Genomic DNA, 22,357 nt, shown 5'->3' with positions numbered 1-22,357 from the left:
CTTCGCTGGTTCTGTTTGAACTTTGTTATACTCACCTGTGAGAATTAGTTTTCATATGGGAAGGATTAACATGTGGCAGAGATGATCTAAGATTTGTAAACCTAGTAATAATACATGAAATCTAAGAAAGACGAAGGAAAATCAAAGCAAGGATAATGATTTTGCATCAGCCCCTCAAGAGAAAGAAACTTACTAACTCGTCCATGTTTAAAGCATTATGTTTTGCAAATGATTAAAATACAAGGTTTGAACGACAAAATTGCATAGGAATAGGGCATGATATGCAAACTTTCTTAAAATTTTAGGTACCAATTTGGTTTTCATTTTTTTCTTCTATCGTTCATGCATGAATATTTCAATTACAATTAGGAGATGGTAGAGGCATTAGGTTGTATACTTGTATGAGATCTATCGAACCCTAGGCTAGGCTTCTGAAGGAAGACGACTAGGGAAGCGGTAGAAAGCTTACTTACTTTTTTGTATGACTTTGGTTCTCCGTGCTATTATGCATTACTAACTCTTTGAATAGTTGATTAGTTATCATTTTTCCAACTTGGGTTTGAAGAATTTAATCATTTATACCTGGACAAATGAAAGCATTTAGTTCTGGTCAGAATTTTTTTCTTGAAGTGAAGCATTTTTACCATGTACTTCAATTTTTTTGTATGCATCTCTTTGAATATTTTCTATTCAAATTTGAAGATTTTGTCTGATAAGCTGCACATTTGGTTGGATGTTGTTGACCGTCATTGAGAATTCGAAGTCAAACTTGATTGTTTTCTATATTTTATGGTAAGAAGAGGATCTGCAAAATAATATTATTGATTTTAGTCTGTCTTGATTTGCATGCTTTTATTCTTTCTGTGGTTGTGAAATTAAACATATCTTGTGGAAGTCCTAGATTAATAGGCAGTAAATATAAATATTAAAAACTTTTGAGGGTTGAGACAATTCCTATGGTTCTATAGCCTGCCATCATTGACAACAGTTTTTATTTCATGATTATCATTTATTCGCTATGAAAATCCTGCTCTTGGACTGATTTACTAATAATTGAATGTAGGGGAAGTAAGATTGTTTTGATGTCAGAATTATATTGCTCCATGCCATTGTCCAAATGCAGGATGCTCAACGCCTACTCAATTGAGTTTATTCGGTGCTAAACTTTTATGACCATTGTTGTATTTACTCTTTACAGGTTTACATGTCTCAGATATTATTGCATCAAATGGGAATCTTGTGGAGGGAGAAACTACAGAACCTTAGAACGAAATACTATCCAGGTGACTACATGTTACTCATATGAAATGACATCTCTCATAAAGCATTTCAGTATTTCATCTTTTCAGTTTTCAATATATGAACAGGTGATCATTATCTCTAAGTGTAAGCAAGTCTTCAACTGCTGCACCATCAGCTGTAATGATCTTTTCTGCTGCTTTTCCAAAATTTTCCTCTGCATCGTAAAACTCAAATAGTTATATTCTTTTATAGCCTGAAATACTCTTGATTGCTTCCAAGTTTAACCTTAACTAAGTTCAGTTATTGATAAGAAAAGGTAGTTGATAAACTCTTGAGGGCTGAAGCATTATTTTGTTTCGACTTTCATATAATATCCTTAGTTAATGTGTCAGTCAGAAATTTGCTACAGTAATAAAGCATCATTGTTTCTTACAATGAAGGAGCATAAACCCAATGGGACTAACTTATATTTTCAAGGCATATATCCATGTGAAAGTTTTTCTTTTCTAGAGTGGAAAAATAGTTGATAAATTTGTTATGTCTGGACTTCTATTTCTCTGTCATTTCTTGATCAGGTTGTAGATCTTCACATCATAAATAATCTTGTAAGTAGTCAAGCACTCAAGCCAACCATTATTTCTAGCATATGATGTAGCATTTGAATCACAAAATGTTCTTGGCTCTTCCTTATAAGTAATGCATCTGAATTAATCTAGTGAATCTTTTTGTATACTTCCTCTAACTTGAGAACTTGAGGCCTTGTAGATTTAGCCACAAATAACTGCAAGGTTTTCACTCTACTTGTAAAAAAAGGTATCAGTTATATGATATCTTATGGTTGTAACATGGTAAAAAATCTCACATGCTTCAAACATCCAGCAAAATACAAAATATTTTCATAATACATATGGTAAAATGTTGGATAGTATGTGTCATATATTTAGTGATAGTTGAAATGTCGGATTCTGTGTGTCATGTATTTAGTGATAGTTGATGTCTTCTTTGTTGTTATTAAGATTCTCTAATCTCTTAAAAATGGAAAAAGAGAGACTCCTAAGTAATTGTTTGATTTTAAGCTTCAGGATTTCTTTTCCATATATGGTTGATGCATCTTAAAGGTCATTAACATTTTGATCAAGGTTCCAAAAATCGGTATCGGGATCGGGATCGGCCGTCTGAAAAAACGATACATATCGGCTGTATCGGCCGCCTGTATCGGATCGGACTATTTTAATTAAATAAAATTCTAAATATTATTAAAAATGTTAGAGAAATTTCTAAAAATTTAGAAAAAATTATAAGAAAATAAGAAATAATAATTACTCACATATAAAGCCTAAAAACTAAAAATCTTTTTTTCTCCCTCTCTTCTTTTCTATCTCTCTAATTGTTAGTCTAAAGTATTCATTCTCTCCCACATTCTTTTTTTTATCTTTTTCTCTCTCTCTCTTTCTCACCTTTTTTTTTAATCTTTCCCTCTCCCTCACTCTCTCTTCCTTTTTTCCTCTCTCTCATACCCTTTTTTTTAATCTTTCCCTCTCCCTCACTCTCTCTTCCATTTTCTCTCTCTCTCTCATACCCTCTTTTTTTTTAATCTTTCCTCTCTCTCTCTCACTCTCTCTTGCTTTTTCCCTCTCTCTCTCTCTCTCTCATTTTCTCTCCCTTACTCTCCCTTCCTCTCTCTCCCTCTCTCTCTAGCTGCTGCTGACAGCAGTAGTTGTCAGCTGCTGCTGTCAGCAGCAGCTGATGCTGACAGTTACTGCTGTCTGCTGGCCGAAACCGAGTGGTTTCGGCCTGGATCGGGATCGGCCGAAACTCGAATCCTTGATTTTGATATGACAAACAACTAGTCATTGGCTTTAGTATTCTTACAACATATGTTTTTCTCTGTGTTTACTGAGGAAGAATCAGAGAACTTTTCGATAATAGTATATGACAAATATACCATATTGTATGAAAACTTTGATCAACATACCTGCCACTTTCATTAGTTCTTCAATTGAATCAGGTAGATTGATAACTTTTCCCGGTGTATGGTCTTCTATTTCATGATCTTCATGCGGTTGATGTCCATGAATTATCAGTCTCATGGGTAAACTGCTTGGAAATGGATTAGATGCAGTCTTTTCAGGTCCTGCAAGGTAAAACATGAATGGGGCATCAGTAATGTGTAAGTTTGATGCTTTTATTTATGTTAACTCCTTTAAACTGTTAATAGTCGGAGACATCCTAAGTTCAACTTGTCAGTTGATTCAATTTTATACTGGTTAACTACCAGCATTTCTATACATAGAAAATGCATGAGTTTTATACATACTTCTACGAACAAATGCACGTCTCTTTCTGACTCAGTTCTAAACTAGGTGACTATTATGTGAAAGCTAAATGATGAAATTCTTTGTATGATTCATACCTTCATAAAAGTTATCTTCAATATTGGTGTCCTTTTCACCGGAAATTGACAGATCATAGTCTTGTAACCCTTCAGTTGTCATAAGATTCTGCTTAACAAGAATAAGTACTGTTGCTATGAAATTTTTTGTAACAGTACCAAATTAAAAGCGAAAAGTAGTGTACTGGGGCTATATGAAGCGAAATAATGAAAATGGTACTGTAAGTTCTGGTCATAGTGTTTTATGTATCTTTGCTTGTTAGAGCTTTACTCACAATAATTTTTTTTATTGAATAAGGTCATTCAATATTCTGTAATTCAAATTATTTTTTGTAAACTCGCACCTTATTTCCTTGAAACATGATATTGAGAAGCCACCCACAAGTCTACATTCAAGTTGCCATATGAGGTTCATCAAAGTACTTTTGATTTCTCTTGCCCCAGGTATTGTCACTGAAAAGTGAACCCTTTTTACTCCAAAGAAGTTATGCTATTTAATGCTGTCTATTATCTCGTTATATAGAGCTATTGCTAGAATATCGGTGAAGATGCTTTGATGATTGCAGGGTATCTCAATTTAGGTATAGTTTCATTGAACAATTTTATAAATGCCCTAGCTTTCAGGGTAACTAAAGAACCAACTTGCATCCTGGCATCTTCTTAAGTTGGATCAAGATAGGGGCTAGTACTTGGTGATTGGCCTGGGAATATCTGTTATTTCTTCTGTGTGTGATCGCAGATATAGTCACGTATGAGCTTCTATTGTGGTGTTAGAAAATTCACCTCATTGATGTCGCTAAGCAGCTCTTTTATAAATGGTATTTCCTCCACAATTTCCTCCTTTTGACATCTGAGGAACTGGAAAAGCAAGAATCATTAGTTGGATTTTGCAAATTGTTATATGTTAGAATATGTAGGAAGTTTCTCGTGCATCTGACATATTGCAGAAATGATGACCTTGTTTGATACACATTAGCTTCTTTTTCTTTAAATTTCTTTTCTAGGTGGAATCAACTTTGGAAACATGGATTTTTTATGTTTGTTGGAGAGAGCGAGACTGTTGATCCCTTTTCCTTTCTGGGAAACCTATCAATCTTGCAGTTATTACTATTTTGTAGTGTGTAATCAGACACAAAATTCTGCAGTTCCATACAAATTTGCAGTCACAAATCTCCATGTGGACATAATGTTTACAGTAAGGTTGTTTTGAAGAGGAAAGCCACCTATCTGCCGAACCTATTAATCTTGGAGTTACTAATATTTTATAATGTGTAGGAAGACACAAAGTGGCATAATTGAGTACTATGAATATAACTTCGCCATCATAGGTCTCCATGCAGACACAATATTTACAGTACGGTGGTTTTCTGCCATTACCTGTTCCTAATGTGTCTTCTCCTGACTGATAGTACTAGGATTTTCCTTTCATTATATTTTGATGTTCATAAAAACAATGATAGTCCATTTAGGCATATGTTTCTGACTTAGTGGGTTTTAACAAGATTTTTCCTGTGAGTGCTCAAGTTTGGTTCCATACCTGAAGAAAGTTTGAGAGGATTAATTTCCCGTCTGCACTGTGTTGCTGAACAATCTGCATAAGATGATGATGGCTTATCCGAACAACTTGAGAGAGTTTCTTGGTTCGTACTGTGAAAGGCTGCGGAATATTGAAGATTACCCCAATCTCCCCTGCCATATCAGCAGGACCTAATTTTGATAAAAACTGAAATTTTACCTTGTATCAGTGACCTTGGTTTTTATGACAAATGTTAAGGAGAAGAAAGACAGTGCTAATAATGTTTTCTTATAGTTACTTTAGAGTGGTATTATTTGAGTTTAAGTAGCATGTGAACTAACAAGCTATACGCATGGAGACAGAAGTTCCTCATTTTCTAAACAAAGGAATAGAATTTACTTGTTTTCGTATTTCACGATTTTTTGCCACAAGAGAAGTGTAAGGCCATGTAATACATTGAATGCCAAAAATAATGTTTATATTCTGATATGTATTGTTTATGTTGGCTTTATTAGTATCTTCAACTTTATATATTTCTTACACCAGCATGTATCTTCATGTGTAGGGGAAGTATGTCTTTTTGTCGGTCTTAAATAGCTGAATGGTATTTAAGCAGTTCATTGCACTTTGTTTTTTTATATTGTTTGTAGGAAAATTGTCAGGTAAGATTGTTTAGAGATACCTTTTCTGCTCCATTCTTGTTAGTCAAGATGTCCTGCAAGATTCAAACAATTCCTAAAATTAAAAAAATATATAAAGAAACTATAAGATGTGAAGGACAATAATGTCTTCATATTTTTACCATTGTCCCTGATACAATGATATAGCAGTCTGTTGGGATCTCGTTCTGTAGAATGATGTCCACTTTAGGTGGAAAATATTCTGCTTTTATCTCAGAAACCTGGAAGGAAGAAAAAGTAGTCAACCAATTAAGCTGAAAGACCTAGAAAGTTATTCTTGTCCAGCTTATTAAAACAAGTTGCAAGTCAGCTCTTAAGTCTACTTCTGATATTTCTTACTTCCATCTATTACATGTTTTGCCAAATTTGCATAAATGCCTTCCCATTGGGAAGCTTTCTAACTGTCTAATAGTACTCCATTTTCTTTTATTTTAGTAAGATGTTGTAAGATTTCAATTAACCATTCTATTATTATGGTAGATTCATGTCGGAGGTATATGTGTGAATAAGCATGAAAGATTTAAAGCATTTATATGAGAAACATTTAAATCCTAAATGCTTAACATTCATGTTTAGGTGCAACCTCTTCGTATTTAATGTATTTATGAATAGGAGGTTTGCAAAGTTTTATCATGTAGTAATGAAAATGGTTACCAAGTGGACCATGAAGTCTTCGGAGATGCCTTTGAAGAGGTATGTTGTTTGAACTGTTTGTTGAAACAGGTGCTGCGCTATGCTTGATCTGACTGCCTTGGGCAGGTCAGTGAGTATTTCCTCTTGCTGCAGCTCCATGGTCTTAAATTTGAGCTGCATGTGTGCCATCATCTGTTCTCTCAGCCCATCAGGAAGTCGGTTCTTGCTTGCAAAACATGAAACTTGATTTATTGTATCCCTCTGCAAGGCTCAATCATTTAATGAATTTAATCATCAATAATTACTTGCAGGGTTGATGTGTTGATAACAATGAGAACATGATAAGTACCAGGACAAAGGTCCGGATTGCTCCGTGGACTATGAGGTTGGTCATGTTTCCAATGATGTAAGCAGTGAGGCCAATGTTGAATAGCATGAAGAAGATGTTAAACACCTTCTCGCCAGTGTTCTGTGAATGCAAGTCTCCATAACCAACTGTGGTGAGGGTGGTGATGGACCAGTACATTGCATAGGTGTAGCCAAGCCAGACACTTCGGTCCATGAAGTTGCTTATCTGGCTGCCAATCCAAGTATGCTCTTTTATCCTATAGTGGACAGCCATCCAGAAGTACACACAAGCTGCTGAATGCAGTACAAAAAGTATTACCTGATTCAAAATAAGGTAGCCTTTTTTATTTGTTCTTCCAATTTTCTAGTTATTGACCGATAAGAACTAGATTAGAGTTAGTAGGTTTGATGCTACCAAGTAGGAATAATGATCTTTTGCAAATTCTAATATGGAATTTGCATAAGAAGGAATCTAGAAATAATCAGGTGCCTGTGCTTACACAGATGAGCTTCAGGTATCTTGTCCAGAAGTAGCTGATACGAATATCTTTCTCCAACCTGCAGGGTTTAAGAATCTCTCTTAGCCTTTGAGTTGAACTAAGAACATTCTGAAGTTGATATTTATTAATCATGCTCAAGCTTTAATGAGGTAAAAAAGCCTCCATTGTTTTGGTGTTATCATGCAGTGGAGTGTCATTATTAGTGAGACCTTATTGCTGAATTGCTAACAAGCAACTTTAATTTAATTATGTAAGTATTTTGTTTGAGGAATCTAAGCTGTTGGTTGTTGGTGGTGCAGGTGTTTGGAGCAATGGAGTGGAAGTAATTATTATTGTTATATAGATTCTATTTTCAGATTCTGATGGTACTAGGAGATCTGATGATTATGATAGGAGATTTGGAAAATTCAATTGGCGTTAAGAGGCCTGATTAAACAAGATCAAGAAATTCCATGAATGACGACAAAAAGTCGAAACATACTCAATCATCTAAAACATCAATGGTTATTCATTTGTTTGTGTTTTCAATTATAACTTGCAGGAGAGATTAAGAACAAAAGTTCTTCCATATAAATATTACTTGATTCATCAAGGAACAAAGAGAGGGTTCTGAAAAATAAAATGTTTTAGATTTGGCATCAGAATAACATATTTATCAAATGGCATTCATCTAAGATATGCACAGGAACTGATCTATGGTCTTCATTGTGGACTATTCATAGGCCAACAGCATTGTGAGGATGTTAACTATTCTATGTCCTGATTCATGCAACTTGATAGATCGGTTAGAATTCTCTACAGCAACTAGAAAGCAATGGATCCTGTTTCTTGTCACTTGATCTGAGTCAAAGCCTACCCAAGTAGAATGGCTATCTAGTTGATCTAATATTACTTTATAGTTATTAGATTGAGATTCAGATTCAGATCACACATAATTGCATTTCTTTAATCATAATAATTGATCCTTACTTGTCACCTCTTCTAACTAATTATCATATAGAATAATGATATTATTATGGCCTCCACAAACAGTGAGAATTGATCAATATTCCCCTCCCCTCCAACTAAATAATAGACCCTTTTTTCTTTTCCTATACGACCAAATGGTGATGTTGCTGTCCTTATCTCTATAGTCCATATTCATGTCGACCAGAATGATCTCTTATTTCTTCAATAAATCTACATAATAATCTCTCTTAACAATCAAAAGCTAGTACTTGTAGTCTAATTATTTAGCCGCCTTGGAATTCGTGCACTAAGCACCCACCTACACTAGATACTTTTGAATTCCAATTCATTATCTTGCATTATGATATTTGGGAATTACACTAGTACTATGAATATCGTCAACACATATAAGGGGCTCTAATCTCCTATATTTTCTTTATTTTTTCCTTTCCAATGCCCCTCTACTTCCTTCCTACTTTCTATATATTTTTTATACAAAAATATATTAATACTATAGCATGATACTTTATTTTAATTTGGTGCCACCAAACACTTGTTTTGTGTTACTATAGAATTCACATTGCATATGATAAGAGGTCTTAGGGTTCGGTGCGCACCGGTTCAAATCTTACTACTCAGATATTTTCTTTCGAATACGATAGAAGTTATCAAATACTATAACGTAGCCCTTATTGCATAAGAAATTAAATATCTTGATGATTTTGTGAGATGTTTATATTATTCTCACTAGAAACTATCAAAATTTTATAATCACTACTCAGGTTGTTAAATTTAACTATTATAATTAGAAATTAGACTTCGATTCAAGAAAGACTAGTTTTTCTCATGCATAAATTATTTAAATTAATTTAAAAGGTACTCAATATTATAACACAGAAAATATCCATTTTTATAGAGAAAAAAAGTTGTTAATACACTATATATATATAAATAATAATCTATTAGGAATTCTTCGTTAAAAAATTAACCATAATGTTAATTTATTATGATATTTTAAAGAATTTATGAATTAAATGTATACCTTGCGAATAGACTGCTGACTCGTCTGAGCCGCCACAAACGTAGCAGATTAATAAACCCGAAAACTGAACCCCCGTTCCGTTTGCCCGATACGATCCGATATATCATCTGGAACGGTATCGTCGACGCTACGTCCATCACGAACCAAGGACTCGTCACGTACCTGCATTAAGAGAAGAGGAAGAAGAAGAAGAAGAAACCACGCACGCACGCACGTACGTACGTGTGAAGGAAACCCCGCACGTGTAAGAAGGTATATATAAGATAGTAATATACCTCATGCTTATCTTTTTTGGGTCGTCGACTAGGAGGTAGGTGGAGGTGTCCAAGTAGGCGACGAAGAAGGAGACGACGATGTCGACGGCGAAGAAGAAGTCGACGACGAGGTCGGCGATGAGGAGGGAGCCGGAGTCCACCTTCTCGAACGCCAGCTCGAACGGAGATACCCAGGCTGAGTAGATCACCAGCACGATGAGAAACATCTGCCACCACCTGCATGCTCATGAAGTAATCATACTACTTCCCTATCTAACATATTTATGATTGACATATATTTGACTCTCCTCAGTGATGGTCTAATGATTTAAGCCTTGACTTAGAAATTTAATCCGGAACCTGAGCCAAAAGTTTGAGACACTAACCTGTAGCGTTGGTTATATGGGGTTATGACAAATCTCCTTAAGTCATAATGGTAAGCTTGCTCCATGCCAGCTCCAAATGAAGGGAGGAGTCCACTTGAAAGTGCTCCTAAGTTCCTTATCCGGCCGCTCGACGCCCGTCTCGCAAACACCTGCGGCGTCGCCGGCGGCGGCCTGCCATCTCCTCCATCACCCGGCATGGCTTGTAGCTCTTCAGGTATTACTTGTGCTCAGAGAGAGAGAGAGAGAGAGAGACGTAGAGATGTATTAGATAGAGAAAGAGAGACATAAAGAGATTCTATATCTAGTTGATTGGTCCAGAGGAGGATGAGGGGGGGGGGGGGGGGGGTACAATAATGATAGTTTTATAATCCCATTTGGGCATTGAATATTTAATATTAAGGTATTATTATTTTGCGATCATCGTTATCTCTTCTACTTCTTTTTTCTTTCCTAAGATTCAAAAAGATCTTTTTTCAACTCCTCTGCAGAGTCAACGCCCACCAGCCTCAACTGTAGCTATCGTGGGCATGGTTGACTTGGGATTCATTAAACCCCAAATTAAGGCCACCTTATTTTAAATTATTTTTTATAATATCATGAGAAGCAGTTGGTTAATTGGCTATGTATATAGGGAGTGTCGAGACCTATATCATTCCTATGAGAATTACATTACGAATTAAGATTGGATCCATCTGCCGACAAAGCGATCTGATAAGTTATTTGGAACTAGTTTATTTCTAGCATCACGACTTCTCGCTTCCAGGACTTGAATGCTACTGTGAATGAGAGTCCAAAACCATGCATGACATGCACGTAGTTAGTCTACTATGTTGCCACGTGGAGAGAACTAGGGATGTATAAAGATGTGGTGCCCAACCTAACCTAAAATTGAATCTAAGAGGGATGGGTCTATCTTCTACCACATTACTGCTCGGTGCTAGGTTTTTAGACCGTTTTTCTTTATGCGCACCAGTTTTTCTTTATGCGCACCAATGTATCGATCATATTATATACTGTATGCATGTTCGACTGATATGACCACATCTAAAATTGAATACAAAAATAATTACGTGCAGTTATGCAGTATGTGAACATGTAATTAGAGTCTCCCGATTAGAGGTGGCAAAAATTGACCCGATTTAATAACCCAACATGATAATTCAACTGTTAATCGAGTTTAAGTTTAGTCTAACCAGATTCGGGTCATAAACATTTCAACTCGTCTAACCCGATTATTAATTGGGTCGTATTCGGGTGTATACCTCTAATATGCTTGACCCGTCAACCCGCTATATATATATATATATATATATATTTATATATATATTTCTAAGTTTTTCTAACCCTAACCCTAACACCCAACACATGTGACATTGACAAATGACAAGTCTGTCGCCCCTACTCCTGACTCCTCACGTCGTCGGATCTCCTCAACTCACGATGAAGAAAGTTATATGGTTTTCTTGAACAGTGAACTTATATGGTTTTTTACTTCTTTTAATGTTTTCTTTTTCTTGGAGAAAATCTTGAGGAAGATGAGGCGAAAGGAGTATGCTTTATTGTTGATTGTTTGCGAAAGTTTATGGAAAACATGGCCAAATCTTGCGGTCAATTTCAAGAAATACGGGTATGTTTGTTTGCTTTTTTTTCTTTTTGATATTTTGATAGATTTGAAAGCTGAATTTTAATAGATCCAGTTGTAATCGTAACCTTTTCAATTATGAAACAACTGATTTCTTTCTTCATCCGTTATTTCTAGATCTCGTTGAGAAGGATTTGGAAAAAATCCTCCATGTCAATTTGTTTCTTTTACTGGTTTCTTCTCCTCCGATAAAATCTCGAGGAAGAGTAGGTAAGAGGAGCATGCCTTGTTGTTGTTGGCTGTCAAAAATAAAATCATGGAGAGCCTGAGAAGATCTTGTGATCAAATGCAAGAAGTATTAGGATGTTTATTTCGATTGAATTTTGGTAGCTCCAGTTGTAATTGTTAACTTTCAATTATGAAAAATACTTTCTTTCAACATTCATCAAACGATTGCTTTCAGATTTGGTTGAGAAGAATTTGGACAGAATCAATTATATTCCATATCAATTTGTTTCAAGAAGGGAAGGATGTGAATATTACACTAATGATCCAATTAAATAGTTGGCCTTTTATACCCTCTGTCTTTCCTTGTTTTTTTCCTCCCAGTGATTTATGGATGTAATTGTGAAGATATATATTTTTTTTTCATTGCAATTACCATTAAGTTGTTACTTCCTAATTAATTGCAATCTCGCAGAGATTTCTGCATACTAATTTACAGCTTGCTTAAATTAATTTAGCACGCTCCGTAAATTACAATAATTATACAAAGTTTTTGATGTATATTAATCAAATGCCCAATATAAACTTTGGCAGTAATCAAAATTTTGGAAGATGAATAAAACGTTGGAATATTATTTCATTCTTCTATACGATAATTTAGTAAATATTAAATTTTATATAGAATTTATATTAAACAGGTTAGACGGATCATGTTAATGTCTTGGGGTTAACACTGTCATTTTAAGTATATGGGTTAGACCGGTCGTGTTAACGTTAACCCAACCTGTTTATTAAACGGGTTAGACGGGTCAATCGTGTTACTCATTTATTAATCTGGTTGTGTTCGTGTTTACTAAATGTAACATGTTTATTAATCGGATCGTGTTCTTGTCAAAGTAAAATTGATCCGACCCGAACCCGCTTAACATGACCCGATTGCCACCCCTACTCCCGATTAGTATCTAGTGATTGAGATATCGGGTTTCGGTTTCACATAAGATTCCAACATCCAATGACTATAGAGGACCCATATAAGAATGCCTATCAAATAGTTTTTTATTAGATGGAGATTCCCAAACAATCATGGAATAATTATCTTTCTTTCTTGCTTGAATGTACTCCTTCTCATAAACCCTAATGGACCACCATTTAGATGGGGGGCCCAATAAATTCTTCTAGCACACACTAGTTCTTGTAATATGAAAATAAATTATAATTATATTGCTATCAATGTAAATCACCTAAGTTTTTTTATTTTAAAAATAAAACTATTTAGGATAAATTACAGCTTTGTCTCTTATGGTTTAGTTTGATTTTAATTTACCCTTATATATTTTAGATTAAAGCACTTAGTGGTACCATGTACTTTAAACTTGAACACTTAGTTGTACTATGTACTTTAAACATTTACTGAACCTATGTACTTTAAACTTAATCACTTATAGTTTTTAAATTGCAACCCAACATATAAAAGTGAATTGATTACTCCAACAAAAGATACTATCTAATTTAATGATAATAGAGATATTTTAATCATTTAGCAATTTACTTGAACCAAAATTTTAATTAAAATCAAATCAAATCAAATCACAGTGGATAAATTGTAATTTGCCAAAGTAAATTAAATTTTAAAAGGGCCATGAGATGGTTTTGGACTATGGTCAATAAGGTACTGTCTTGATAGTAATTGTCAATCAATTGGACTCCTCGAAATTAAGTCCAATAGCCATCTTTAATTACTTTGGATCTTGTGTTGAGGGTTCAAAAGTGGCACCTCGATCTCTTCAAATCGAATCTTTTATTAACACTTCCAGGACAAAACATAATAATGGAGTACTAGAGAATAGCAATGTGGAGTTTGGTGAAAGATGAACACTTTATAGTATATTTTTTAGTATATATATATATTTTCTTTATAAACAAAGAACTTTATAGTACTTGATGCCACTTAAAAAGTTTAGAAAAGTTTATATCAATATTTATACTTAAAATACCTCGAAATTAAACTATAAATTAATTTACTCTAACATAGTAGAAAATATTTCATTACTTTAAAAAAAATTAAAATCTAAATTACTACTTATTTAACTTTAAAAATATAGTTTTTTTATTTAATTTTATCTTAATCTATAAAAAAACATTCAGAAACGCGAGGTAGAAAGATTAAAATTCATATAGTTCAGTGCCAATAATAATAATAAAAGTAAATTTTAAGATATTTTTGATCAAATTCTCTAACTTTAACTCAATAAATGAAAGAGTATTATAATTACTCCATGGTCTTTCTTTCTTTCTTTTTCTTGGTTACTCTATCAAAATAATTTTTTTTTCTGTATATATAGTATTTACAATTAGGGTTAATCTTATTTTCTCATATATAATATATAAAGCCACATAAAAAAAATAAAAATAAAAATAAAAATAAAGGAACGTCGCTTTATTTGCATGTCAGAGTCAACTTTCACGTAAAAAAAGTATATCTACGGCGAAAAAGTCGGTATTGATCTATTCCTAGTGCGCGATTTAAGGAACTATTGACCCAACCCGAATCCAACCAAACAATGCATACCACGTCATCTCTCCACCGGAAAAGTACGCCGCGACTCCACGGCCACCTTCCTCCTCCTCCTCGCCTCCGTCGTCTTGCTCGCGGGAACCCTAGATCGGTCCGCCGGAAACCTCCGACGGAAACTAACGGTCAGATCCGTGAAAGCTTTTAGTATATACTTATGAACCTTCCGGTCGTTGAGCTCCAGGTAGCAGAACAGTAGCTCCTCCATGAAGTCCCAATCCAACGGCTGAGATGGATCAACGTGGCGCGCATCTACCATGTCCTGCATGGATCGGTGGAAGTCCTCGTACGGGTCCTTGGAGAACGTCACCACCGCTACCCCGTCGCCGGCGACCTCCACCGGCGAGGTCGAAGACGTGTCGGTGGCCGTCTGGGACTCGTCGACGAGGGTCCCGGACGTGGAGGGGGACGCGAAGAACCGGTCGGACGACCGGAGGTCGGCAGGGGGCGGCGATGTCTTGCCGCCTCGGCCGCCTTCGTCATGGAGGTAGAGGGAGTGAAAGTTCTCAGAGAGGAAGCGCTCAACGTCTGAGAGGGTGGCGGCGGGGCCCGGAGGGGCGTTAGGGTCGTCGAGGCCGACATCGGTGCGGCGGCCGTCGGCAGGGAAGGAGAAAGAGGTGGTCTTGGGGTACTTGCAGGCTGAGAAGAGCCAATTGGCGGCTGCATGGGTCTGAGGTGGAGGAGTAGGGAGGCGGATGGTGGGGACTTTCTTGAGTTTCTTGGAGATGTAGAGTTGGAGAGACTTGTGGAGCTTCTTCTTATTGCCCATTAATCTCCTCCTAGTTAGATAAATTCCTGATACCACTTCTATAGTAAGGTGGCTGATGGTTCTTGTGGGGTTTTTATTTAGGAAGAGGTGGAAGGTTATAAATGGGATTTTTTTTTTTTTTTTTGGTATCGTTTTAAAGTCTTTGTCATGTAGCTTTGAGGGTTAGAATTAATGGGGGATTAAATATCTTTATTAGCAGATATTTGGAAGGATTAATGGTAAAGGTATTAAAGTTGGAGGGGGGGTTAGATATCTATCAGTTTGATATACGAACATTAATAAAGTGTAGGTTTCTATGAGTATTTATTAATGTGGAGGGGTGGCTTCTAGTGTGGGGAGCCAAGGAGTACCTGATGATGAATTAAGGGGACACATTAATGTCTAATTACTTGTCACTCTTTGACTGGGAAATATAACCGCTGAAATATATGAATGAAGTCAAAGCAACCAGTGTCTTGAATTAGGTCCTGGATGTTGCAGAACATAGTATATATAAATACGCATGCACTGGAGTTCACATAAGACAATGAGTTTACTTAAGTACACTGTCTTAGGAATTGCATGTCACCTAGAAATATGTCAGAGAGGAAGAAAGTTACAAACTTCATATGAAATACAGGAGATAGAGAAAGATAAAACTTCAATGCCTCAGATGGCTTTCTTATACAGAGATTTATCAACCCTCTTCTTGCACACAACAGAAGTATGAGTGATAACGGGAAGCCCCCATTGCAGAGAGAAGACGATGGCTGGACTAATCTCCGGCACCTGCCATAAGATGGACGACAACTGCCTCCGCATTGAATTCTTGAAGGAGATCAATTGGAACACGACTGTGTTACTGCTTTGAGCAGGCAGGTATCGCCTCTCGAGCTTAGTGGCCCCATTGTTGTCGTCATCATCGTCATTCTGTAGTCTCTCATAACCCCCTGAGCATCCTAGAATGATGTCTTGGAAGCCCATCTTGGAGCTAGGTCAAGAAAACTGGAGGACAATTATAGAGGTATAGATCAGGAAGATAACAAAAAAGGATAGCAAGGAAAGCACCTTGACATGTCGGACCAAGCACATGGAAAGAGTTAGATGCAAAGAACAAGAGATGGAAGGAATGAGACAAAGTCTGTCTAGTCCATGATTCCTTTTACCACATGGCTAAGATGATATTTTTTTCTACTCCAGATATTCCCAGTGCATAAGAGGGTCAGTGACAATCCAATATTTCATAATTAGCCCAGTCATCACTCTATGTGAGAAAAGAAAGAACAAAGTCCCTAGTACACTGTTCATTTCACATGACATCTTTGTCCAACATCCACTGGCAATTAATAGAAGGGAAACTTGAAAGCAGAACAAGATCATTTCACATGTCAACTTTGAGTGGCTTCTACTCATTCCAACAAGGGGAATTGTTGAACTACAGCATATGTAAATCATAACTTTGAAGACAAAATGTGGGCTTGCAACTGCAGCACAAATGATGCAAGTATTACCATCTTCATAAAGACAAAACTATATTGGGGAATATCCTTCAAACTTCCATCAAAACCATGTGAAGAGGTATATTTGTAAACTTTTTGCATGATTCGGGCCATCAAAACCATGTATATATTGTGTGTGAATGTGACTTGGTGCTTATATTGCATTACTAATGTGTAACTGCTGTCATAAGCTCCTTTAGCATAATGGATGAAACTATTTAGATCATGGATAAGCAACAAGAATATGTTCTCCTTACTCTTTTTCTTTGAGAGAGAGGAAAATGGGAAGAAACCTTTGCGCAATCATTTCAATTAAGCAATATAACATTGGAAATAGAGTTAATACAGAATTAGACTTATTAGTTGAGGAACAACAAGAAGCTGATGAATGATGTTCTGCAGTGAATAATAATACAAAAGCGGATGAAGAATTTGACAAGGACTCAAAGAGGAAAGCATGAACAGAAAGGTAAAAGTGCAAATATATACTGCTCATGTAAGATATTTGCTAAAGTGAGAACATGTGCTATTCTCTTGCCAATGCACACAAATAGCAGAAAACAACATATACTTTCATCACTTCTCTAAATTAAAATTCTCTCAAAAAACATATACTTTCATTGCCTTGAATAATAAGATCACATTCCATTTCAAGGACTAAGGAAATGTCAAAGATAAAATTTGAATTGCTTGAATTTCATAAGGAAGAAAATTTTACAAGTCCAACAAACTTATTGCCAAAGGGACAAGCACTTTGTACCTACTACATACCTACATTTGAAAATTCATTTGATTCGAGTATATCTCACCATTATCTACTTGAATGAGAGCTTCCAGACCTCCCTAACATTAGATGACCCATCAGCAACTTCAGCAAGTAAGCAAGCATCCATGGCTCCTAGAGGAGTTTAAACTCTGTTAATAACCATGTACTTGGACACCATTAAGCACAAAAAAGCATAAATTTGATGCACCAGACTCAAGTCTCAACCACTGTTAAATAATACATTACTGAAGCACTACAGACTTACAGATATGCTATCAGGAAAAGCACAAGTTTGAATGCATGAAGATAGCTTCACAAATAGCACTATAGTAAGAGTGCCCGCATCATAGCAGGACTGCACGCTTATCCATATGAGGTAAAGGTGTTCCTATCCACATATTAAACTACAGTTCATATATCAGTTATGGTGAATGGATTTACATACCAAAGATGCTAATGCCGTCAGGCTATCAGCTCGTATGACTAATACACTCAAATGCAGTAATGCAGGAGAAATATCATGATATACATATCAAAAGGAACATCCACTAGATTCATCAAAGTAAAGCACTGCTCACCATCTTCTTCAACCAAATTTAAAAATTGTCTTGTACCACCACCAACTCCAAAATAATACTTCTTTGCTGCCATGTAAACTACTCCATGAGGATAGTGCAGACACTGCAACACATGTTGTTCGTCTCAGCAAACAGTAAACAAACTTCCAATAGTATTCTTAAATATAAATAGGAATCCTTGCACAGTTGCACTATTAAAGCTGACCTTCTTGATAAGACTATAGAGATTATGAAGCGAAGATATTGCATACACAGTTTCTGCCATCAAAATTATATCATAACCATTACAATCCCTCTGTTCTGAGCTAACATCTGCAGCCTTTTCTTGCTCAGTATTTCCAGAAAGGAGCAGCTTGTGAATTTCACTCCAGTCACCAGCAAAAAAGCGAATATTGGAGGAGATGGACATATCAGCCCCATTCATCTTCATCAGGTTATTCTGACGTGATTCTTTCATGAGGTTTTCTTTGACATTTGGCATGGTGAGACACCTAAGGACCTCAGCATTGAAGTCTTGGAAATGGATAAGAGCTGCACCCTAATGGTCAGGGATTACATGCTTCAGGTAATTGCAAGTGAACCAAAACAAAACAAGTTAGGAGTTAAACAAGCAACTCATACCTCACGGCCTGTGAAAATGCCAGGAAGACCATGTCCACATCCAAGCTACAATAAAGTAGTAAACCAAAATCAGCAACTTCTAGAGAAAGTTTGCTAACATACATTATTCCGTGCAGCTTAGAGTTGACTATTAAGCGCTACAGATGTTGATATGATGCAATGATATCACCTGAGAACAAGCAGCCCACCTCTAAAACTCGTTTTCCTCTTAGCAATAGTCGATCTTCATGTACCTCCGAGCATAGGATCTTAATCAAATCAATAGAGCCTTCCCACAGCTTCAGTCCTCCTAGTAAAGAGAAAAGCAACGATATGCTATAAACCACTTACGGGAATATACAAGAAATGAAGCATCAAAACGACATTTTTCGCTCACCTTCATACTTTCCGGGTACTAAATCCGAGTTTTTGAGCCCAAAAACCTCAGCAGTACTTACTCTCCCCTTAAAAAAGAAGAATCCAATCAACACCAATTCAAGAAACTCCGCACTGATGAAATCGAGTTGAATACCTTGTAAAGTGTTAACGAATCATTAATAACAACAGGATCTGCATTTAGTGTCTCCTTTTGCGATCCCTATGAGCACAGAAACAGGATTCACTCGAAAAGGATAACAATTTTTTTAAGTAAGTCGTGAGGAAAATTGAGAAGTGGCGCTTACCTCCGAAAGGAAGACTTCGACGCAGGGAGGAGGAGGTGGAAGAGGTTTCTCCTCTGAGCCGAACATCCCGAATCCAAGCCCCAAGTTGTTGGAATTAGAAAGAGAGAAGAGGGAGTAGGACGGCTGCCAGGAGAAACAGGAGTAGTCAGAGAGAGTGGAGGGGAAGAAGAAGAAGAAAAGATGGTAGAAGACTTGGATACCTTGGTATTCGAAGTGGTCGTCTTCTCCTCCATGGATGTGCTTCGAGCCTTTCGACGCGGGAGAGGAAGGAGACGAAACGAGGGGAGAGATGCGGTCGTAGAAAAGAAAGCCCTAGGGCCCAAAACGGATCGAGCTTACAATATCCGGCCCGATAAAGTCCAACATGTTTGGGCCCGAAAGGGCCCAAGCATGCTAATGATGCATTACAGCGTGCTTATACTTGTCGGTCTTTGATTGGTTTATAAGTATTAGTGCTGCATTAAATAACTAAAGTCGGTGCTGCAGAGGATCCACTCCCTTCTTTCGTATTGTTCCCGGTCGAACTACGAAAGTGGGCGAGCGACGCGAGAGTAGTATATATAGAGAGAAAAGGAGCGGACTTTAATCCCTCTTCGGTTTGTCTCGATCGATCCTTTGATCGATTGCTTCCCTTGTTCTTGATCGAATTTGTCGCCGAATCCATGGGGACGAAGAGGAAGTCGGAGGCGACTCGTCTCGACGAGGTGGATCGGACGCTGTACTCGACCTTCTGCGACGCGGCGAACTCGCTTTCGCAGCTCTACACGCAGGCCATGAACCACCAGAAGTTCTCCTTCAAAGCCGGAGAACTCCACTCTTTGGTTCGCCTTCTCTCTCTACTATTCTTGTCTAAGCGCTACGATTTCTATCGATTGATCGGCTAGGGCTTTTGCTTGTGGCGTATCTGCGAGCTTTCTCTGCTAAGGATTGCTTTTTTTTGTACAATTGGCATGCATCTTTATCCATATTTTCTTAATGCGTTTACTTAATTAACATAAGTTTAGATTGAGTGGGTACTCTTCCCATTCCCCGGCATCACGCAACACGTGGGGTTTGGGAAGCTTCGGGTTGTTCCCTGAAATTCGCAGTGCCGCTTTATCTTGGGATTGGTACTAAATGTCTAGGTTAGAAAGTTTCAAAGGAAGTATCTCCACAGTTGCTTCATGGAATTTTTTTCTGGGTACTAAAAGGTTTACGATCATTGCGATGTAGAATCCTAGATCTAAGGATTTTGTGAATTTTGATAAAAGCTATTCGATTTAAACAGGGATGCAAAATTTAGCATGAAAAATCGTAAAAATTGACTACCTTAGCAATTTGAAGTTTTTCCCCCCCTTTTCTGACCTCGTGTTCGTGTGTTGAATTGCTCCTGTTTTTGTAAATGTTCTGTGATATATTCTAGCATATTAGCACTGTGGAGAAAGCTCCACCTTTCTTTCCCAGCCAAAAGAACCTTGTTATGTGTACTTCTTCGGCTTTCACGTTTACTTTAGATGCCCTAGATCATGATTAGATGAAGATCTTCATTTGGATGTGCAATATTTGACTGTTTAATTGATAGGATTGAGCACTTAATCCCACTAAATATGGTTTTTAGGCGTGTCATGGTGATTTTATTGTTTGACTATGAGTGTGGCATGTAAACATTAGATAACCAAAGGCAGGCATTGATCCTGTTATTCTTGTTTCATGTCTCACTGCTTGGTCAGCTTATCATTGCTTTGTGTTTCAATCTCTGAATGTTACCTTCCAGAGATACCAGTGGCATTAAAAGGCATGTGAGAGATACTCTATAGAGGGTACTAAATCCTTGCCTAGCTTACATCTTCTGTTAGTCTTGTACTGTTGCTTTCTCCTCTTCTTGTGTGACATTGCATAAACTGTGTAGTCTTGTATCATTGCATGTATCAAGCTGATTATATCTTAATTATGCAGGAGATGCTCTACGAATGGATCTTGAGAGAGCTTGAACAAGGGTCAAGGGTGAGCATAACTGATATAGTTGGTCATATCGATGTCTCTCTCTCTCTCTTCTGAGTGTGTTCGTGTTTTATTTGAGATACTTATAATGATGATCTTACTGACTCATAGTACTATTTTCTTAAGGCAGAATGAGATTGATTACAGAGGAGAGGCATCCTCACAATTCCAATTACCCCACCAGCATTCAGGAAGCATCAACGGTCACTCTGATCAGGCAAGAAACATGATTTTTGCAAATGCTCTATCCGGTCCTGTTTGCAGGAGCCTTCAACCTTATCATCTACAACAGGGAAGTGGAAACAGTGGGAGGAATCAAGATTCGAGTTCTCCTAGTCACGATCGAGATTCCAATTCCAATGATTCGTCTATGGACACGCATTGACATGACCAGTTAATGAACCTTACTGGTAGCACTAGTGCAGACAAACTTGCTTCAGCACTGCCTCAGCAAATCTGCTCCATGGTATGCAACTTTAAAGTGAGATGCTATCCATAATGGATATATGTGTAGTCTCAAGTGGGCATTTGATTCTCTATGCGAATCCTTTCAGTTTTTTTTTTCTCTCTCTCTCTTGGTGTCTTCTCTTGTTACAGTTTGTATATTTACTTTGATCATGTTGATAAACAAAGTCTATATTGGTTGTTAGATATCTTGCTACTTACGGCAGATATATGTTTTAGCTCAAAGTCTTTCTTTGTGCTCAGGCAAATGTAATTTTTGATAGTTAGTACTACGAAAGGTTATTAAAATAAAGTTCGACTTTGCTTGAATAAAACTTTAGTTCAAAATTAATATTGAGTCGATTCTAAAACACAAGCTTCGATTTGATTCGGCTCAAAATTATTAATATATTATATTAAGCTTGGCATAGAAATGCATTCAAATTAAGCTCGTTTACCGCCCAACCTCAAATTAAACTTGGCCCGGGCTTAGACTCAGGATAGCAACACAATCATTTCTATTTTCAGAGTAGTGGGAACCTAATAATTTCGTAATTAAACTGATGCTTAATAAAAGTTAAATCTATCCAGTATGAGCATATTAAAACCATGGGAGCACTTTCCCTCTCCTCCAGTAGTGGCCTGCAGGAAAATATAGACTGCAAAAGGCAAATTATAAGTAATAATGAGTAGAGGTTATAAAAAGTCTATAAAAAATCCTTTATTACGTTGCACTTTT

The 22,357-nt window shown here is 36.7% G+C and overlaps 4 protein-coding genes and 1 long non-coding RNA gene across 10 annotated transcripts; 2 read left to right on the top strand and 3 right to left on the bottom strand.

Moving 5' to 3' along the window:
• Positions 1-1,148: 1,148 nt before the first annotated feature.
• Positions 1,149-10,239, bottom strand: LOC140777365 (potassium channel KAT4). 2 transcript variants are annotated; one of them, XM_073121417.1, is made up of 13 exons: positions 9,942-10,238; positions 9,577-9,792; positions 9,302-9,463; positions 7,312-7,369; positions 6,813-7,130; positions 6,485-6,724; positions 5,953-6,051; positions 5,833-5,865; positions 5,172-5,357; positions 4,418-4,492; positions 3,656-3,743; positions 3,218-3,376; positions 1,149-1,456 (listed from the first exon to the last, which is right to left on the bottom strand). In XM_073121417.1, exons 1-13 carry the CDS (start codon positions 10,136-10,138, stop codon positions 1,353-1,355), a joined length of 1,935 nt encoding a protein of 644 aa, XP_072977518.1. In that variant the 5' UTR covers positions 10,139-10,238; the 3' UTR covers positions 1,149-1,352. The 2 variants fall into 2 exon arrangements, with proteins under 2 accessions (XP_072977518.1, XP_072977520.1); XM_073121419.1 differs by lacking the exon at positions 4,418-4,492 and having other exon boundaries at positions 9,942-10,239.
• On the top strand, positions 7,007-8,070 carry LOC140777367 (uncharacterized). The gene is made up of 3 exons (XR_012106998.1): positions 7,007-7,145; positions 7,376-7,460; positions 7,611-8,070. It is a non-coding gene; the product is annotated as an uncharacterized lncRNA (long non-coding RNA).
• Positions 10,240-14,321: 4,082 nt separating the features above from the next.
• Positions 14,322-15,089, bottom strand: LOC140778800 (transcription repressor OFP14-like). Its single transcript, XM_073123666.1, has one exon. The coding sequence runs from the start codon at positions 15,087-15,089 to the stop codon at positions 14,322-14,324; it is 768 nt and encodes a 255-aa protein (XP_072979767.1).
• Positions 15,090-15,578: 489 nt separating this feature from the next.
• Positions 15,579-19,540, bottom strand: LOC140778146 (uncharacterized). 2 transcript variants are annotated; one of them, XM_073122721.1, is made up of 10 exons: positions 19,395-19,540; positions 19,195-19,317; positions 19,044-19,109; positions 18,909-18,975; positions 18,721-18,821; positions 18,533-18,577; positions 18,117-18,449; positions 17,912-18,014; positions 17,339-17,465; positions 15,579-16,073 (listed from the first exon to the last, which is right to left on the bottom strand). In XM_073122721.1, the coding sequence occupies exons 1-9, from the start codon at positions 19,425-19,427 to the stop codon at positions 17,383-17,385; spliced, it is 954 nt and encodes a 317-aa protein (XP_072978822.1). In that variant the 5' UTR covers positions 19,428-19,540; the 3' UTR covers positions 15,579-16,073; positions 17,339-17,382. The 2 variants fall into 2 exon arrangements, with proteins under 2 accessions (XP_072978822.1, XP_072978821.1); XM_073122720.1 differs by having other exon boundaries at positions 17,377-17,465.
• Positions 19,541-19,642: 102 nt separating this feature from the next.
• On the top strand, positions 19,643-21,881 carry LOC140778147 (uncharacterized). 4 transcript variants are annotated; one of them, XM_073122725.1, is made up of 4 exons: positions 19,643-20,015; positions 21,130-21,177; positions 21,305-21,391; positions 21,467-21,881. In XM_073122725.1, the coding sequence occupies exons 1-4, from the start codon at positions 19,857-19,859 to the stop codon at positions 21,557-21,559; spliced, it is 387 nt and encodes a 128-aa protein (XP_072978826.1). In that variant the 5' UTR covers positions 19,643-19,856; the 3' UTR covers positions 21,560-21,881. The 4 variants fall into 4 exon arrangements, with proteins under 4 accessions (XP_072978826.1, XP_072978825.1, XP_072978824.1 ...); XM_073122724.1 differs by having other exon boundaries at positions 21,130-21,210; XM_073122723.1 differs by having other exon boundaries at positions 21,305-21,881.
• Positions 21,882-22,357: the final 476 nt, after the last annotated feature.

The sequence above is a fragment of the Typha angustifolia genome, chromosome 15 (assembly GCF_048772165.1).
Source record: "Typha angustifolia cultivar Huaian chromosome 15, ASM4877216v1, whole genome shotgun sequence".
NCBI classification, from domain to species: domain Eukaryota; kingdom Viridiplantae; phylum Streptophyta; class Magnoliopsida; order Poales; family Typhaceae; genus Typha; species Typha angustifolia.
This window is presented reverse-complemented; position numbering and strand designations above follow the sequence as displayed.

Excerpts from the sequence above, each read along its gene's own strand:
- LOC140777365 (XM_073121417.1), bottom strand. The coding sequence starts at position 10,138 with ATGCCGGGTGATGGAGGAGATGGCAGGCCGCCGCCGGCGACGCCGCAG. Across the intron at positions 9,793-9,941 it reads CCATATAACCAACGCTACAG|GTGGTGGCAGATGTTTCTCA; the intron begins GTTAGTGTCTCA and ends ATGAGCATGCAG. Across the intron at positions 7,131-7,311 it reads GATACCTGAAGCTCATCTGT|GTAATACTTTTTGTACTGCA; the intron begins GTAAGCACAGGC and ends ATTTTGAATCAG.
- LOC140778800 (XM_073123666.1), bottom strand. The coding sequence starts at position 15,089 with ATGGGCAATAAGAAGAAGCTCCACAAGTCTCTCCAACTCTACATCTCC.
- LOC140778146 (XM_073122721.1), bottom strand. The coding sequence starts at position 19,427 with ATGGAGGAGAAGACGACCACTTCGAATACCAAG. Across the intron at positions 19,110-19,194 it reads TCGAAGTCTTCCTTTCGGAG|GGATCGCAAAAGGAGACACT; the intron begins GTAAGCGCCACT and ends CTGTGCTCATAG. Across the intron at positions 18,015-18,116 it reads TCTATAGTCTTATCAAGAAG|TGTCTGCACTATCCTCATGG; the intron begins GTCAGCTTTAAT and ends CATGTGTTGCAG.
- LOC140778147 (XM_073122722.1), top strand. The coding sequence starts at position 19,857 with ATGGGGACGAAGAGGAAGTCGGAGGCGACTCGTCTCGACGAGGTGGAT. Across the intron at positions 20,016-21,129 it reads CCGGAGAACTCCACTCTTTG|GAGATGCTCTACGAATGGAT; the intron begins GTTCGCCTTCTC and ends TTAATTATGCAG. Across the intron at positions 21,211-21,304 it reads ATATAGTTGGTCATATCGAT|AATGAGATTGATTACAGAGG; the intron begins GTCTCTCTCTCT and ends TTCTTAAGGCAG.